The 17,688-nt window shown below is 61.9% G+C and overlaps 1 protein-coding gene across 1 annotated transcript; it reads right to left on the reverse strand.

Moving 5' to 3' along the window:
* Positions 1-378: 378 nt before the first annotated feature.
* On the reverse strand, positions 379-15,729 carry RBM38 (RNA binding motif protein 38). Its single transcript, XM_082643376.1, has 4 exons — positions 15,289-15,729; positions 14,418-14,541; positions 13,892-13,946; positions 379-1,739 (listed from the first exon to the last, which is right to left on the reverse strand). The coding sequence occupies exons 1-4, from the start codon at positions 15,523-15,525 to the stop codon at positions 1,436-1,438; spliced, it is 720 nt and encodes a 239-aa protein (XP_082499502.1). The 5' UTR covers positions 15,526-15,729; the 3' UTR covers positions 379-1,435.
* Between the last annotated feature and the right edge of the window lie 1,959 nt (positions 15,730-17,688).

Consider the following 17,688-nt stretch of genomic DNA (forward strand, 5'->3'; position numbering starts at 1 on the left):
CCCCTGTTCCACCAGGCTCTGCCCCCAGGGCCCTGCTCTGAGCACATCAGAGACTGAGCCCGGTGGCTATGGGGCTCAGAGGCGCCCACTTCGAGGGAAAAACTACAGACCCACTTTTTCTTTAAAGAAAACAAGTTTTATTTTTATAATCAGAACATTCTAATAAAAATATTATTAGAATCTTAGCTACTTTGCTTTCTGGGCCTTGACTCTGCCCTGGCGTGCAGGGAAGCGCCTGCCCGTGTGCAGCAGCCCCGAGGCCCCCCACTTCCCTGAGGTAGGTCTGCAGGAGCAGCCCGCACGCCCCACCCCCTCGGGCCTGTCCCCCTCATCTCACTCTCCCCTCCCCCTCCAGGAGCCCCATCGCGGGCTGTGGGAACTGTCACCTCCCCCGTCCCCGAGCCCCCAAGGCAAGCAGATGTGTCTCAGCTCAATCCCGCAGCTGCTTGGGCTGGTACGTACACAGCAGGCGACACCGCGGGGGGGACGCGGGGGGCACTCTGAGTCCCCACCCTGCCAGCCAGGACGCTGCGGTCCAGCCCCTCAGCCCGCAACCCGGGTCCAGCCCCTCGGCCCGCAACCCCGTCACAGCCGTAGGGAGGGGGACAAGCTTAAGACAACTTACTGTCTGGAGATGCCCACCCTCTGAGGGGCTCGGGCACCCGGGCCAGCAGACACCTTATCACAGAAATACTGTCACTGGCTCCTCGGGTGTAGAGCCATCGACAAAAGCGAGTCTTTCAAAGTCAAAAACAGGTTTTGGATTCTTGGTGGTGGGAGTCTCTGCTGAAAAAATAGACTGAAACTCTGAAATCACCTTAGTAGCAAAACAATGACGATAAGAAAAAAAAGTCGCAGTGCTTCGACGTAAAGGACCACGGCCAGCTGCCCCGTCGCTGGTCACCGGTGGCCCTGCCGCACCTGGGCGTCCGGGGGCCGGGGGGAGGGGGAGTGCCCCGGGGCCAGCATTTAGAAAACGGGAATTCAGGGGGCCGGTGATCCCCCCGTGCACGGTTCACAGCTGTGCAGACGGAGCGACAGCAGTGAACACGCTTCGCGATCCTGGGCTGCCCTGGAGTGAGGCCTCTCGGAGCGGGACAAAGTCTCTGCTCAGCCCAGGGGGCCGCCGGGGTCTGTGGAGGGCCCAAAGGCCCCACAGGATGCTGGGGTCCAGGGGTGCGGGAGGACGGGGACAGTGCGTGTGCGACATTCAGGCTGATCTTCAAATGGCTCTTGGTCACTCTTTTCTCTCAAAGTCCTCCCTCAAGGCGCGACGGTCCTGGGTGTAAAGAGAAGTGGTCTCTGGGCCGCCCGGGGTGCAGGCGGGGTCCCGCAGGGTCTCCCGAGGCACAGGTGCGGTGTGCACCCCTGGGCTCGGCTGGCACCCGCCCAGCACGTGGTGATGGGGCCACAGTTGCAGGGGCAGAAACGGCCCTCACTGCATCCTGTCGGGCTGCAGCTGCTGAGGCTGGTACTGCACGAAGGCAGTGCCCGCGGGGGCCGCGGCCGAGAGGGCCTGGGGCACGGCGGCCGGGTAGCCGTAGCTCACAAAGCTGGCGGCTGTGGCGGGCGAGGCGGCATACGGGTACTGGTCGTAGGTGGCCGGTGGGTACTGGGCGTAGGCCGGGCTGGCCGGTGTGTACTCAATGTAGGGCGAGGACAGTGACGGGACTGGGGCCGCCGGGATCACCACGCTGGGCTGGACGATGGCTTGTGGGTAGATGTAGTGGGGGGTCAGCCTGTGGGGCCAAGCAGAGAGGGTCAGGGTCAGGGTCGGGCGACAGAGCGGGGAAACACAGCTGGTTCAGGTGGAGTGGAGGTGCCGGAAGAGCCGGGTGATGCCGTGTCCCCCCTCTGGCATCTCTACTTCCTCATCTGTAAAATGGGTGCAATTACAACAATAATGGTGCCCCTACCGCAGGGCCTTTGCACTGGCCATGCCCACAACCCGCACAGCACTTTCCCCAGCGACCCACAGGGCTCCCACCTCCCTTCTTCAAGTCTGCACTCAACTATCTCCTCGGTGAACCCCTCCAGGCAGCCTCCCCCATCCCACCCTACACCCCAAACACCACCCATCCCCCACAGGAGCAACACGACATGATTTGGGGGCAGGGGTGGGGAGTTTAAAAATGATGAACAGGGCTTCCCTGGTGGCGCAGTGGTTGAGAGTCCGCCTGCCGATGCAGGGGACGCCCCACATGCCGCGGAGCGGCTGGGCCCGTGAGCCATGGCTGCGGAGCCTGCGCGTCCGGAGCCTGTGCTCCGCAACGGGAGAGGCCGCAACAGTGAGAGGCCCGCGTACCGCAAAAAAAAAAAAAAAGATGAACAATGTCAGCATCAAATCCAGCGCAAGCCCTTCTGAGCACAGGTCCCTGTGTGATCACCCAGGTCACATGTCCATGAAGCCAGTCCTGTCCCCCCACTTCCCTGGGTTCATCTTCCCGGCATCTGCCACCCCCCCAGCGACACCCTGCACGATTTACTTGTTTACCACATCTGTCTGCCCTGACTACAACGTCAGCCACCCATGAACTGACAACACAGACCCTGGCCCAGGCAGGGGCTCACTTGCTGAGTGAACGATGTAGTACAAGTGTGACCGCAATGACGGTGCTACGAGCACAGACGACGGCCAGAGCCTCAGGGACAAGGCCCGCAGGTCGGTGGCCATGCCTCACATGCAGTAACTCACACGCTGAAACTTCCCCCAGGTCGGCCTTCAGGTAACCGTCTCATTTTACAACAGAAAAACTGGTCTTGGAGGTGCCTCGCCCAAGGCCCCCCGGGCATCAGCCTGGGAGCTGAGAGCTGCACCCCGCACTCGTCCCTCCCTGCAGGCTGCCCACCGCGGGCTCCGTGCGTGCAGCCCTCCACCATAGGGGCGACCCCACGCGCCGCAGACGGAGAAACCGAGGCTCGGGAAGGCAGTACCAGCAGGTGCCCGCTCTGGCAGCCAGCGCCGGGCCCCACGGCAGCGGTGGGCACACAGCGGCCTCGGCGGGGCCGACGCCGTGGCCTCCAGCATCGTCCCCTCCTCCTCCTCTCAGGCCCGCACAAGTCACACAGGACGGGGCTGACGTGGTTACACACCTGGGGGCCGCCCCAGCTTCCCTCCACGCCTGTGAGACAGGCCCCGCACCCCTGACCTGCCCCCCTTCCATTCCGAAGAGAAGCTGCTTTGAAAGAAAAAGGGAAACGTTCCCTCCCGGCGCTCCCGCAGGCCTGGCCGGGGCAGAAACTGGGGCAGCTGTGGGAGAGCAAGTGGACAGGAAGCCGGGCCCTGGAGGCTGGGCTCCCTGCCCCCGCCAGGCCCCTCAGCGTCCAGCAGCCCTCCCTCCCGAACAAGCACAGGGGCTCAGTGGGGCCCGGCGGCACCCCTGGGAACAGCGAAAAAGCAGAGAAACCCGAGTGTCGTCCATGGGGACGGAGCAGCGTCCAGTGTCCCCAGACCGCCCCACGTGGCAGCAGGACGAGGTCCACGCTCAGCCCCAAGCCACTCCCCTCCACGCTGCCGGGAGAGAAAGCCAAGCCACAGAGCAGAGAGACTGTTTATGCAAAACTGTGATATTTATACTGAATGGTGATAATGCTCATGCTAAAACAAATCCGATGTGTATTTATATCCGCGCTAAGGGTGGGTGAGGTGCCATTGTATGAAACTGCCGTTTTCACGGGTCCAAGAGTTGACCGAGGGCAACTTTATGTGGGGCAATGTTTTGAACGCAAAGAAAAGGCCTGGAAGGAGGCTGTGTAAGGGTTGCATGTGGGTCTGAGCATCTCTAAAAGGCAAATGGATTCACAGGCACAAAGGGGAATAAGAAGCACTCCTCGCAACAGCCGAAAAGGAAAAGCAAGCGTCCATCAAAGCATCCATCCAAGCTTCCATCCAAGCACCCGTCCAAGCATCTGTCCAAGCATCCGTCCAAGCATCCATCCACTGATGAATGGATTTCCAGATTGCAGTGGATCCACGCCAAGGAGTATTATTGCACCATAAAAAAGAATAACGCGCTGACACACGCCACTGTGTGGATGAACCTTGAGGACACGGTGCTGAGTGAAAGAGGCCAGACACAAAAGGCCACGGACTGAATGATTCCGTTCACGTGAAATCTCCACAACAGCAAACCCAGAAAGTGGTTACACTGCAGGGGCTTCGGAAAGCAGGGGAGGGAGGGAGTGCTATGGGTCTCCTTCTGGGCGCCGAGAAAGTTCAGAATCAGACAGTGGTGATGGCCGCACGACTCCGCATGAATGTATTTCATGCCCTAGAACAGCAGATTTGAGATTACGTGTACCTTACCACAATAAACGCACAAACGTAAGGGGCAAACCCTGAGCGAGGGGTCAATGACCCAGCGAGGAAAGAGCTGGGGTGGCGATGGGCACCACGGCCCCATGGATCCAGCAGCAAACCCCTGGGGGCGAGAGCCTGGGCACACCCGGCCTGTCCCGGAGGGGCCCCAGCTCCCCACGGCCAGGGAGTTCCTACACCGGGCCCCCTCCTTGCCCTCCTGGTGGCAGCACCTCTGTGGTCGCCAAGGCCACGCAGCGCTGCTTGTCTGGAAGCCAGGCAGCTTTGGCCAGGAACCCTGCGCCACGGCCCAGGCCGCGGCACCCACTCTCCCTCTCCGCCCTATTAGGAGTTTCTACTGCCCACCACCTCCTGCCTCCCTGGTGGGAACAAGAGCCCTGAACAGAGGGGGGGCCTGGGTTCGAATCCCGCCTTGGCCTCCCAAGCTGCAACCAGCCTTCTCACGTGTCTGCGGGCATGCTCTGGGCAAGGATGCAGCGGTGAGCAGACGACCCAGCCCCTGGCCTCTCAGTGCTTGGATTCCAGAGGCACACAGACACACCAACCCGCGAACCAGAGCTGGGAGTGGTCGGGAGAGGCTTCTCGGAGGAGGGGGCGGCTGCTCAGAGCCTGAGTTCCTGGCCCATCTCCCCCACTGGACCTCACATGAGCAGGTGGTGCCTCGCCCAGGGCCTGGCCACGGGAGGGGCTGGACACGCAGTGCTCACAAACAGCCGGCGGGCACAGACCTCTCCGAGAAAGACAAGGGGCCCCAGCCACCCAGATGCCTCTCTGAAAAGGAGCCAGTGGAGACACGATGGAGCGTGTCTTGGTGCGATGCCCACTGTGCCGTCCTGGGCATCATCGATGCCCCCACCACGTGAGCCCCACGCGGCTCCCGGAACCCTAGAACAGTCCTTAGTGGGAAGCTATGGAAGCTCTGAGCCCAGAACTTCTCCCAACACGGGCAGGCGTACCACAGCCTCGACGGCATTTGTTAAAGATGTGGATCCTCGCAGACTGCCAAGGCAGATGGGGTCCGGGAATCTGCATCGGACAGGCCCCCGGGAATTCGGATACACACTGGCACTGCAGAACCACTACCTGGACCAGGCACACACCGTCCCCACGGCAGAAGCACCCGGGGCTCTGAAATGACACGTTTCTGGCCACACCTGCCTCAAGGCTGCCGGCCAAGGCAGCTGTCACGTTTACCAGGTTTCTGACACTCAGTGTCGTCAGGACTAAGCTCTGCTCTGGCCACCACAGAGCTGCCCTGCTGGGGGACGCTCAGACACAGTGTGGGCGAATAAGCTTCAGCGTGAGAGGAAGGGGGACTCCCTTGTTTCCTGGCCTGCGGGGACACTGCGTGTATCTGTTCACCTGTTTCCCTCAAGCACCCTGTCCCCACTCCCCACTCTGTTTGTGAAAAGCTCAAGATGACTTATGAAGCATTTCACAGCCATAAAATAGGTGCTGCTCTTACCCTATTTCCCAGAGAGGGAAACCAAGGTTCAGAGAGGCCGAGGGACTGGCAGTCACACAGCCAGAGAGACAACGGCCGGTGTGGGTTCTGCCACTGGGTTAAGCACTGCTGAGTCAAGGGGAGAGGAAGCTGCGAAGCTCCCCGCCCCGCCCCCAGGAAGGGGACCGGGGCCCTCAGCTCTGCACTCAAGTTACAGAGCTTCTGTGAGTCTCAGTTTTCCCATCTGTAAAACGGGTCTGGCAGAGGCTGATGTCAGGGCTTGAGAACCGAGACCCTCCACGGGAACAGCATTTCTCAGCCACAGCTGCTCTGCACCCAGGGGACACTCAGCTGTGTCTGGGACATTCCTGATTGTCACACTGGGGGTTGGGGATGTGCCGGTGGCAGCCAGCGGGTGGAGGCTGGGGACACTACCAACATCCCACAGCGCACAGGATGGCCCCCCCCACCGACCACGAAGAATCCTCCAGCATCATGGCAAGATCGTCTCGACGCTGCTATAAACTGCAAAGAAAAAGGCAAATACCCTTGTCACGACCACTGACACCCATGCAGAGGGCTGGGAAGAGGCCAGGAGGGACCAAGGGACTGAGCTGGTGCACACACCCCCACCCCCACCACGAGAACCCACTGGACTCTTTGGTGAGAAGGAAACCCCAGCCAAACCACCGGCTGGCCCCGTCTGAGCACAGCCCCTGCGCCCCCTTGCCAGGCCCGCACACCACAACGGGGGAGGTCCCACGCGCCTGGCACCGGGGAACAGGGTGTGCGTCCAGAGGGTTCCTCAGCACCCCACCTACTCCCCAGAAAGGTCAGGGTGCCACCGGCCTCTGCGTGCTTGCTCTGCAGGCTTCTGAAAAGGGCACAGGCCTGGCATGCTCTGTCCTCGGGGACTCCCCTGCCCACGTCCACCCCACCCCACCCCCGGTCCCCCAATTCCCCCCGTTCCCCCCGGTCCCCCAGCAACAAGCCTGCATCCACCCAGACCTGGCAGGCCTGCTGCGCCGCCCCCCTACCCTGCGGCCAGGGGTCGTCTTAGAAACAGTCCGGGAGACCAGGCCACTCGGGCACGTCCCCACAGGGGCCTCCCCTTCGCCCAGAGCCAAACCCTGACTGCTCCCCACCCCCAGGGCCTCCCTCAGCCTACCTCCCCAGCTTACCTCCAGCCCACTGTCCCCACTCCGGCCACCCAGAGCTCCTTTCTGTCCCCCAGACTGCACATGCTTCTCCGAGGACGCAGCCTTTGCACCTGCTGCTCCCGCTGCTGGCAAGCTCCTTCCCACAGCTCAAACCTCACCTCCTCAGAGGCCTTCCCCGACCACGCCCCCCACCCCCCCCCCGCCGGCCTTCTTTCCTTCCTACAACCCCAGACCACCCTGTCATCCACCTTTTGTGCCGCTGTCTTCCCCACGAGAGCACAAGCCCCACGAGGGCGGGAACCCGGCTGGACTGCTGGGTCCCAAGCGCCTAGCCAGCCCCTGCCGAATGCCAAGGGCCCTGCGGGCACCCGGTGGCAAAGGGGCCCCTCCGGGGCCTGCTGCCACTTCCTGGGCCGGGAGTCACGGCCCTGGGCAGGCAGAGGAAGTAGCCCAGCCGGCACAGCCTGGGAGCCTGGGGAAGCAGAACCCGCAGCCTCAGTTCAAGTCTGGCTCTTCACCTGCCAGCCTTGGCCTCGACCCGGGGGCTGGGACTGCCCCCTCTCCACACCCCAGAGACCCCCTCCTCAAGCCTGAGGGAGGGCAATATCAGCCCCCACCCAGCCAGGACGGACCAAAGGCCCTCCCAGCCCAGCCCCATGGAGGGCAGCCCAGGGCCCTGGAGGGAAAAACAAACCAGCTAGCAGGACAGTCAGGTTTCGGGTCAGAACCTAAAAGTCAGTTGACCTGATGCCCAGGGCCTGGGCAAAGCAAACCCCCAAACCCCCAGATTGGGAAGAGGGCTGCAGCCGGCCAGGTTCAAAAGGCCAGACCATCCTGGGGGGGCACACGCTCAGGCTGAGCACCCCCTGCTGAAAGGGTGATGGCCGAGATCTCTGCCCGGACCCACGCACCCAGGGCGAGCGGCACACAGCCAGGAGACAGCCAGCTGCCTCGGCCGATGGAGACCAGGGCGGCGGGCGAGAACCGAGTCTGGGTCCTGGCCGTGCCTGTCCAAGTCCGTCGGCCCTCTCTGGCCGCGTTTCCCCACGTGTAAACTGAGGACTCTGTAAACTACAGAGTCCGACAGAGCCTCCCCTGGAGCCCTGAAGGCAGAGGTCTTGGGGTCTGAGCAGGAGCGTCCAGGGACGCCGGGGCAGGTGAGGGGACCGAGGCAGCCGGCGCCTGGGAGACAGACGGGCACGCCGCCCACACACTCAGAGCAAAACTCTCAGCGAAAAGGATCCGCTGCAGCCCCAAGCACTCATTTTGTGAATGCACAGCTACCCCCAAAAATAAAAATAAAAAAGGCAAATGAGCCCATTTCACTTTCTCTGCTCTCTGGAGGTTTGGCCTGATCAGTCAGAGAAGCTGGCAGCCGCTGGGGCACAACTCAGGATCCTCAGGCCAGGGAGGGGCCTCGCAGGGCTCTCCGGAGGGGGGACATGCAGGCTCCCTGGGGCCGTCAGACCACAAAGCAGGTAAAACGCGTCTCCCGCGGGGCAGTGCAGACCCTGGCCCGGCATCTCCACCGGAACCTGTCCAAACCCAGACGCCCGCTCTTCCCCCAAACGGCAGCCTCCCCTCACTGCCAAGGCCAACTGACCCGCCATTAGCTCAGGCCCAAAGTTCTGGAATCTTCTCGGACTTTCTTTCACACGTTCTTTAAATGTGCTCAGAATCCCACAGCTCCTGACTCCCAGGCAGCCACCACGGCCTCGCGTGTGGACTGGATCACTGCGAGGTCCCCTAGTGGCGCCCCAATCCCAGCCTCGGTGGTTCAGGCCTACCCAGCAGCTGAAGAGACGCTATAAGATGCAAGTGACCCGGCCCTCATGTGCTCAGGGCCCACAGCGCCCCCCCCCAGCACTCAGGCAAATCCAAATGCTCCCCTGGGCCACCGAGGCCCGGCGTGAGCTGAGGCCACCCTGCTGGGCCTCCGACCCCGCCAATCTCCCACCACTCACACCAGCCTCGCCTGCCCAGCTGCCCCTCTCCCCCCAGAGCGCCTGTCGCCACCCGAGCCGCCACCGCTCTGCCAAAGGAAGCTCCGTAATCACGAGCAGGGCCAGGGCTCCCTCTGTCTCCACGAAGTCCCCAACCTGCCACAAACTGGCTGGATGACAGCACAGCTTCCTCCTTTCAGCCACGTGGGAGGGGTCAGGAGAATGATCCAGATGCACCCCGCCCCCCCTCAGCACGCTGCAGGGCATGCATCACGTCCACATGGCAGACGGGGAAACCGAGGCTCAGGGACAAGAACTCGTCGCGAGAACAAAGGGTCACACGGACGAGTCGTGGGGCTTCCAGGCTCCTCACACAGCCTCCTCCCGCTGCAGTGAGAAGGGGCGGCCCGGGCCACTTGGGAGCCCCCCACCCGGGTCCCTGCTCGGGGACACACCCGTGAGGCCGAGTGAGACGCCCACGTCAGCCTGCGTGTGGTCAGGCCGCTCCCTTCGGCCGGAGGCTTCCTGACGAGGCCTCCGTACGGGGGCCCCTCCCGCCAGGGCCACTGGGGCCGGCGAAGAGCTCATCCTTGGACGGGAGCCCGAGAACCGCCCCTGAAGCCAGTGTCTGTTACAGCAGACGGGGACAAACAACAGGTGTGCGCGGGCCGCCCGCCAGGGAGGGCCACGCGCCGGCCCACTCCTCGTTCCAGCGAGGGCCAAACAGGAAGCGACGGGCTGGGGAGGGGCACGGCCACCCCAGACACCCTGAAAGTAAAAACAAGCCACGTGATGCCCCACGGGAGGGCACCAGCTTCCTCTCTGCCCCCTACCCTCCGGCTGTGACCTCACTTCCTGCCACACCTCCAAGGCGCGGGCCCCCTGTTCAAGGCGCTGCGACTCCACCCGGCTTTATTTACTTCGTATCATGAAATCACGAGAGACTCTCCGGAAAGCGCAAACACAGTAGAGAGAGGCCCCACGGGCCCTCCCGTGGTGTCCCCAGAGGTGACGTCTCATAACCCAACACGCTACCAAACCCAGGAGGCGCACACCGGCGCATCGCTCTGAGCTCGGCTCCAGGCCTTGCTCGGATTCCACCAGTTCAGGGGTGTCCTCGGGTGTAAGTCCATGATTCTGTATCGCACGCACAATCACCCACCCACCGTTACAATCTCGACACAGGCCTGTCCCAGCCCACGAGGCCCTCCGCCGGCCAGCTGCCCTGTTCAGCTGTCCCCGTCACCGCCTCGGCCCTCACGTGCCCACGCGGATGTCTAATGGCCTGGCTTCCCCGCCAGAAAGCGAGATGGAGAACCAACCACATCTTTTTTATTCAAAGTATCCAGCAGGTGCTCAACAAATACCGGATGAATGAAGGATTCTGGGAACAGCTCTCGGCCTTCTGCCCAGCCCACTGTGCTCCGTGACATCTTCCTGTCACTCTCTGGCCCCTCTCCCGCCCTGGGGACCCAGACACTCTGCTCAGACCCCCTGGGCAGGCACACACCCACGGCCTGGTCACAGCAAGGGCAGCGGGTCTCCATCTGGGCACTGGGGCCCTTCACAAAGAGGGTGTAGGGGCCCTGAAACTGTAGGCCGAACGGCGTGTGTACGTGCCAGGGAGAGGGTCCCATCCCCAGTCGGCCCTGGGAGGTGGCACCGACACAGTCCCCACCCCGCAGACGGGGAGATGAGCCCGGAGAGAAGGGGCTGGGCCTGGCCTCGAGCCCGGGGCCTCGCTCCAGCACGAGGCCTGCCTGACACGCAACAGCCCCGGAACCCTGTCCTGCCATCTGGGACCTAGGGACTGGCCCCAACCCGGCACTGAGGGGGGCGGCTCGCGGTGGACGGCTGTGGAGCCCACAACAAGGCACCCTTAAGAAACTGGGGTGGGGAGATGAGCCCAGAGAAGCAGCTGGCCCTTCAAAAATAACCCAAGGAGAGGCTCCCAGTGCAGCCAGGCCTGGGACAAACCTCAGCTCCTACAAGCCTCAGGCTCAGGCCTGGACAGACAGCCCTTACACTGGGAGGCCCCTTCCAAGCCAGACCCAACACTCTGCCTGGACCTGTGCCTGCAGTCTGCTGACTGTCCCGTGCCATCAGCAAAGGACCAGTCGGCTGGGTGGTCTATGGCCGCAGTCGCCCCCCGGGATCAAGCCACCTGCCACCTGCCAAAGAAGCCTTCTCCAAACCCTAACCCTAACTCTAACCCTCGGCCCCATGTAGTTAACATGACGGAAGTGTCCCGGTCGCGTTAGGTCCTGAAAAATCCCATTCTTGAAGAAAAGAAAAACTGCGGGCAGGGAATCCAAGCAAAAAGCAGAGAGTGTAAAAGTTCTTTGGCAAATCTTTCCATGCTGACATTTACGACCCAGCCAAATGAGGATTCCGCAGTGGCCTTGCCCAAAAGCGAGCTGTGGAATCTTTAGAGCTGTCCCAGGCACACGGTCGGGGCCGGAAAGTCGGGGAAAGTTCCACCGGGCAGGAGAGGGTTAACGGGTTTGCAAACTCTGGGCTGCCCGGGCCTTGCTGCCAACCCAGAGCCGACACCACTGACCGCTGAGTCAGGCCCGGCCGGGCCCAGGCCCGTTGTTTGCAAAATCAAAAGGGACGCTGACGGCCCAACTCTCCAGCCAGGCGGGCGGGCGCTGGGAGGAGACAGCTGACCCCAAAAGCCCGGCCCGGCAGCCCTCCTGCCCCCTGGGGTCTCAGCAAGGCCTGGTGGGAGGCGGCACGGCTCTGAAAGGCTGCAGTCCACCAGCTGCTGGAAATGCAGAGCTGGACTCTCCCTCTGATCCTTGTCCCTGTTTGGGTCTCCACCCCCTTGGTAACCAACAAATAGGGCCAGAGGCTTCTTCATTGTCACAGGTGTTAAATGGCCAGCCAGCAGATTCACTTACAAAACACTGTCGCCTGCAGTCGGGAGCACATGGCAGTAAAATCGGTGACCGACGCCTGACCACCCTCCCATGGGTGGTGCTCTGAGGACCACCAGGGAAACCATCGGAGCACCCTTCCCACCCGCCCGCCCCACAGAGCAGCGGTTGAGAGCGTGGGTTCCAGAGCCAGCCCGCGTGGGTTCAAATCCGGTCACTTCAGCCACCCTGGACAGGTTGTTAACCTTTTTAACCTTTCTTTGCCACAGTTTCCCCACCTAAGAAGCAAGAGTAATATCGGTCCCAACCTTAGAGAGCTGCCGTGAGGGCAGGAGAGAATGCAGACAGGTTGGAGCCCCTGGTCCCACGTGCCAGCACTGCCTCAGGTGGTTATTACTCCCATTTTCCAGATGAGGAAAGTAGAGACTCAGGAAGAGAACATCTCTTGCCAAGATGGACCAACTGGTAAGTGACAAAGTCAGGATTTGAACCCAGGTCTGCAGGCTCCAGAGGCCAAGTGCTGATGGTCACCAAGTCCCAGAGGCAGCTGTGACAGATCAGAAGGGAGCCCAGGCTCGAGCGGGAAGCTATGGTCACATTTCAAGCAGGCAAGAGCCACATGTGCTCGAGGCTCACGCCCGGACCTCCGTGCCAGCCCCTGGCCCAGCCCCTGCCCTGGGGAACAGAGCCAGGGCTGTGGAAAGTGAGGAACACCCTCCTCGTATGGCCTGAACCCAAACAGGAAGAACCTGGGTGACGGCAGCAAGACGGGGGTGTCCCCAAACACCTTCCAAGATGGCTGCAGACACAGGTGAAGCAGATCCCAGGGCGAGAAGGAAACCAGAACCCCCTGCTCCCTGCCGCCCTCCAGGCTTCCTCTCAGGAGGACAGACCGGGACCTGGGCTCACACACTTCCTCCAGTTCACGTGGGGGCCACTGTGCCGCCACAGAGGCTGCCTGTCAGGGTAAGCAGCCCCGAATCATGGTTGACCTGCCCAGTCCACCCAAGCCCAACTCCCAACCTGCTCCAGTGCCTGGTTCACGCTGCCCCAGTGAGCCAGGTGGCCCCTTAAACCGAGCCTCTGGGGCAGGTACATACACGCTCACACACACACACACACACACGTACACACTCGCAACTTTCAGCACAAAACGCAGGGCCTGGGATTCAGTCTCTGATAGCTTAAGAAGTTCTAACATTCTAAAAGGTGCTGCCTGTTCTGTAAGTGCCCCCCCAGAACAAACCCCCATCCCCATCAGCACGCTCCCTGCACTGGGGCACACAGCCGACATCAATCACAGGGCTGGGAAGTCAGCCGGCACGGCAGGCTCCTTTGTGCCCCTAGTTTCTGTCCTTTCCCAAGCAGCTGCTAGACCTTATTAGATGTTAAAAAAAAAAAAGACGACGACGAAGGCCCTTTTCGGATGGAGACTGGGACACACTGCTCTAAAGCACATCAGACGAAAAGCCCACAGGCCGGGCCCACGCGGGCGGGGACATCTGGCCCTGATCCCGGCTCACCTGTTGCAGCTTCGCAAACACTGGACCAGTTGGCAGTGACCTGCTGCCGCCATCTGTCGGGCACTGGAGCAGGTCAGGGGGGCGCCCTCAAAGAGCCTGGCCCGGTTCCTAGTCGGCAAACCTTTCCAGCATACTTACCGAACCTGCACGGGGTCTATGCTAGGCCTCCACCCCCAGAACTCAGAGGTGCTGTCTCCATCCCACAGCACAGGGGAGGAACCTGAGGCACTGGTGGCTGCGTGAGCGGAGGTCACGCACCCAGCAAGGGGAAACCGGGATCTGAACCCAGGCCACAGGCTCCAGAGCCCATGCTCCCCGCCTCTCTGTGATGTGGCCTTTTCCGGAGGGCAGAGAAATGCAACCTGCCTTCTCCCAGCTTGTCTCCCTCCCACTCCCAAAACACAATCACGCTTCTGAAAGGCTGGAGCAGAGATCGGTTCTCAGACACAGAAAGGTGGCTGCAAACAGCGCAACCGACCACCGTGGGGTCGGCAGTCCCAGGGTAAGAAGCTCCCTCAGACCGATGGGCGCCTGCACTGAAAGACCCAGGAAGCTCGCAGCCCCCTGGCCTGGCTTCCAAGGCCTGTTTACCGCCCCCCATCCCAGCCAGCCCTGTCCACTCACCCGTAAGTCCGCTGGATCAAGGTGGGGTGCAGCTGCTGCATGCCGATGGCAAAGCCTAAAACGAGGGACCAGTTAGGGGCCCGGCCTGACACAGGAAAGAACCTCACGACCATCCACCTCTAGCCCGAAGCGTTCATCAGCTTCCTTTCCCCTCCCAGGCCACCTCCACATGAACCCCAAAACTCCCAGCCGAAGGAGGCCAAGGGGCCCGAGAAGCAGCAGCCTCGGGGAGTCTGTCCTCCCGACCTCCAGCCCCAGGGACCAACTTCCTCCCTCCGGTGAGGACAACTGACAACTGGGTGACGCGCCCTCCTCCCTGTCCCACCGGCACACACAGCTAGAGGAAGAGGTTCAGCTTCCAAGCTGGGAGACGACTGCTCCGTGATGGCTCTCTGGGAGCACATGACAGCCGACTGCCACCCCTGGTGTGTGGGGGGGGGGGCGGGCGGGTGCCTTTTCCACCCGACAGATACCAACGCTGAATATAGAAACCAGAAGTGCCAGGGAAGGAAAACAGGGCTCTCACCCGTCTGGAGGCTCCGTGGCTTGGCACCCAGATAGGCCAGGTTCACGTTGGCCTTGCGGCCGTCAATGTTGGGGTTAGGGTCTTTGCAAGCCCTCTCAGCTGCCGCCCGGTCAGCCATGGTCACCTGGAGGAGCACAGACGCATCAGGGGCTTCCCTTGCCGGCGGGGGGAGCAGAGAGAGGGCTCTAGAGCCCTGGCACGGGGCCCTCGTTTCCCCCCGCCCCGGGTGCCCATTACCCAAGGCGCCCAGCCCAGTCCCCTTTGACCCCAGCCTGGGGCCCTCCCAAAGCTGCCCCTGGGCCCCGGCTCCCCCCCCCCCCCCCGAGTTCAAGTGCTAGGAAACGCTGCCCTCAAGGACGGAAACAACCACCAGGGGAAGACACGGCCACCCCGAAGGGAGGCAGGGGTCCCGGCCAGTGGGAACCACAAACCTCCTCATGGGAGTGGTTTGGGGACCCCCTAGTTAGAAAGGGAGTAAAAGAGGTGTCTTCAGGCCGATTTTTACTTAGGTTGTGTGGGGTGTCTGAGGGGGCTGCTGGAAAATAAAATGGGGGTTGCTTCAGCGCTCCTGAGCGCCCGGGGCTGAAGCCCGGCTCCTCGCTCGCTTGTTGCACCAGGAAGTGCCGAGAAGCTCTCCACAAACTTCGGAGTCCTAATTGAACACAGCGGCTCTCCCTTTAAACCGGGCGTGGGGAGGGGGCAGGGAGACCGGGCCTGGGGGGCGGGGGCAGGACCGGCTGGAGCCCGAGAGGGGGCAGCAGGTGCCGGGCCGGCGGGAGGCGCCCGGGGCTGGCGTGCGCCCGCCGGCTGACTCAGCGGCCCGGCCGCGATAAGTGCGGGGCGGGGAGCGCCCGGCCGCGGGGCTACTTACGAAGCCGTAGCCGCGGGACTTGCCCGTCTGGCGGTCGGTGATGACCACTGCCTCCTCGATGTCCCCGAAGCCCTCGAAGTACTTCCTGAGAGAGGCGTCGGTGGTGTGGTAGGGCAGGCCGCCCACGAATATCTTGGTGAACGTGGTGTCCTTCTGCGAGCCGTGCATGGCGCCGAGGGCGGCCGGGGGCCGCGGGAAGCCCGCGCTCGGGGCGCACGGCGCGGGCTGCAGCAGCATGGGGGGCGCCCCGCCGCCTACGGACCCGGGCCGCGTGGGGCTGCGCTCATTGGGGGCGGCGGGGAGCGAGCGGGGCAGCAGGGGCGCCGGCCCAGCCGCCGGGCCCGTCCACTCGCGGGTCGCTCCCGCTCTACGCGCAGCACTGCGCAGCGTCGCGTTCCTACCGGCGCTGCGGGAACTCTGCGCCCCGTCGCCCACCCTGGCTTTGTAGTCGGCCCCGCCCCCGTCCCGCCTAGTCCCCGCCCCGGGCATCCGGCCCCGCCCCCTCATCCCCGCCCGGGCGCGCGGGGGCCGCCGGGAAGCGTAGTCCGGCCCCGCCATGCCACGCCCCACGTGCCCCGGTGAAGCCCAGGGGTAGGGCGCGCAAGAGGGTAGGGGGCGCATCCGGGTGTTTTGGGGGAACCAATACGTGCTCACTGGGTTCCTGGCCCCTGCTCTCGAGGAGCGCACCGTCTAGCGAATCAGATGTAAACGATTCAGACCATGTTTAGTGAGTCTGAATCGTTTCCCCAGTGCAGCTTACGGTACAGGAACTTATATTAAAGGTGAAACAGCCTTTGTTTTTATATGTAAATGTAATTCGTTCGACGAATATTTATCAGGGCGTGGGGGATGCAGAAATGCACGCAACACACTCTACCCCACAGAGCTTCTATGAACAAGACAAACAGGTAAATACACAATGTACTATCCATTAAAAAATAAATCAGGGCGCTGCCATCCAGGAGTGGCCAGAGTGGTCCCGGAGGCCCCTGTGAGAAGGTGACTGGGCAGGGGCAGTAGTTCTGGCCTCCTCAAAAGTCCATCCCTGTGCCAAGAATCCCTCCATCTCTATGGGCCATCCTTGGGGGAAAGCAAGCAGACGGTGGCCCTGTTCCCTCTGTTCCCTTCTCCAGCCCTAGAAACAGGTCCACCCCTGGGTCTCTGTAGCAGGACCCGCTACAGAATTGTCAGGGCACCTTGACCAAAGTTCTTAGGAATTTCATGTCTGACGAGAGCACTGAACCCGAGGCCCTGGCACCAGCACCCCCCCCACCAGTGGGTCACATGGCCGTGCAGAGCCAGGCCCTGAGGATCTCAAACCCTCCACATGTCCAGGCACCAGCATTGTGATGTCCTGTGCAGTCGGCACTCTGCTGTGGACGAAAAATGTCACCTGCCATGTCAGTAAACATAGGATGTTGCGGCCATCAGCCACTGCAGCCACCCCCAACTGTGTACCCTGAGGGGATTCAGGGTGGAAAAAAACAGGATACTGGCCCTAGATGGTTAAAGGTGCACATCAAAGGAATGATTTCAATGAACCCAGAATCTTGCATCTTCGCATACATAGAAAAGCACTAAATTCATTAACTTGAGATGTCTGCTTTTTCTTTAATTAACAGTGATCTTTTGATGTTCCCACATTTCGGTTTTTGTTGCAAAAACTCCTCTATATCCTGGCTCCTCCCTGACCTCTTTGGAGCAGTCCCTGAGAGCTGCTTCAAGGGTTCGAGTCCTCAGAAAGTCCGCCAAATAAAACATAATTCTTAACTTTTAGGTTGTGCTTTTTTTTTTTAAGTTACCACTGCTCTGAGTGGGGTCGCTCCTGGTGACCCCAGCTCCTGGCGGACTGAGGGGTACAGGGAGGCAGGTGAAGCGTTCACTAGTCTTTCAGGTGTTTATCAGGCACCTTCTCTGTCAGGCTGCGTTTGATTCCAGGCCCAGACCAGCTGTGCCTCAAGGCCCTGGACTCCCTGACCCCGCACGCCACCCGGCAACCATTGGTCTGGCCCTTCCTTCCCCCACCAAACCCCCGCCCCAGCCCCCTCACGCTGGGAATGGAACCCCGAGTCCTCCGGGGACACACTTTTCAGTCTCCCCTCATTTCTCCCTGGTCTTGTCGCTCCCTGTTTCCTCCAACTCCCCAGGCCCACTCCTGCCTCGGGGCTGGGCCTCATCGCTCGCCCTTTATTCTGATCTTCTCTTCCTTCAGTGTACTCAGCTCCCCAAGCCCTGGTTACCTATTCACGGGTTTAAGGTCTCTCTCCCCTTCGAGGTGGGCCCTTGGATGGTTTGCTCAAGCTGTGCGGCCCGGCAAGCAGAGGGCCCCCGGGGAATGTTTGTTGAGTGAATGCACAATGGAAGGAAGAAGCCGAGGAGAGCTCTCGACCAGACAAGGGA

Source organism: Mesoplodon mirus (assembly GCF_964341445.2).
Source record: "Mesoplodon mirus genome assembly, chromosome: 15".
In the NCBI taxonomy this organism is placed as follows: Eukaryota; Metazoa; Chordata; class Mammalia; order Artiodactyla; family Ziphiidae; genus Mesoplodon; species Mesoplodon mirus.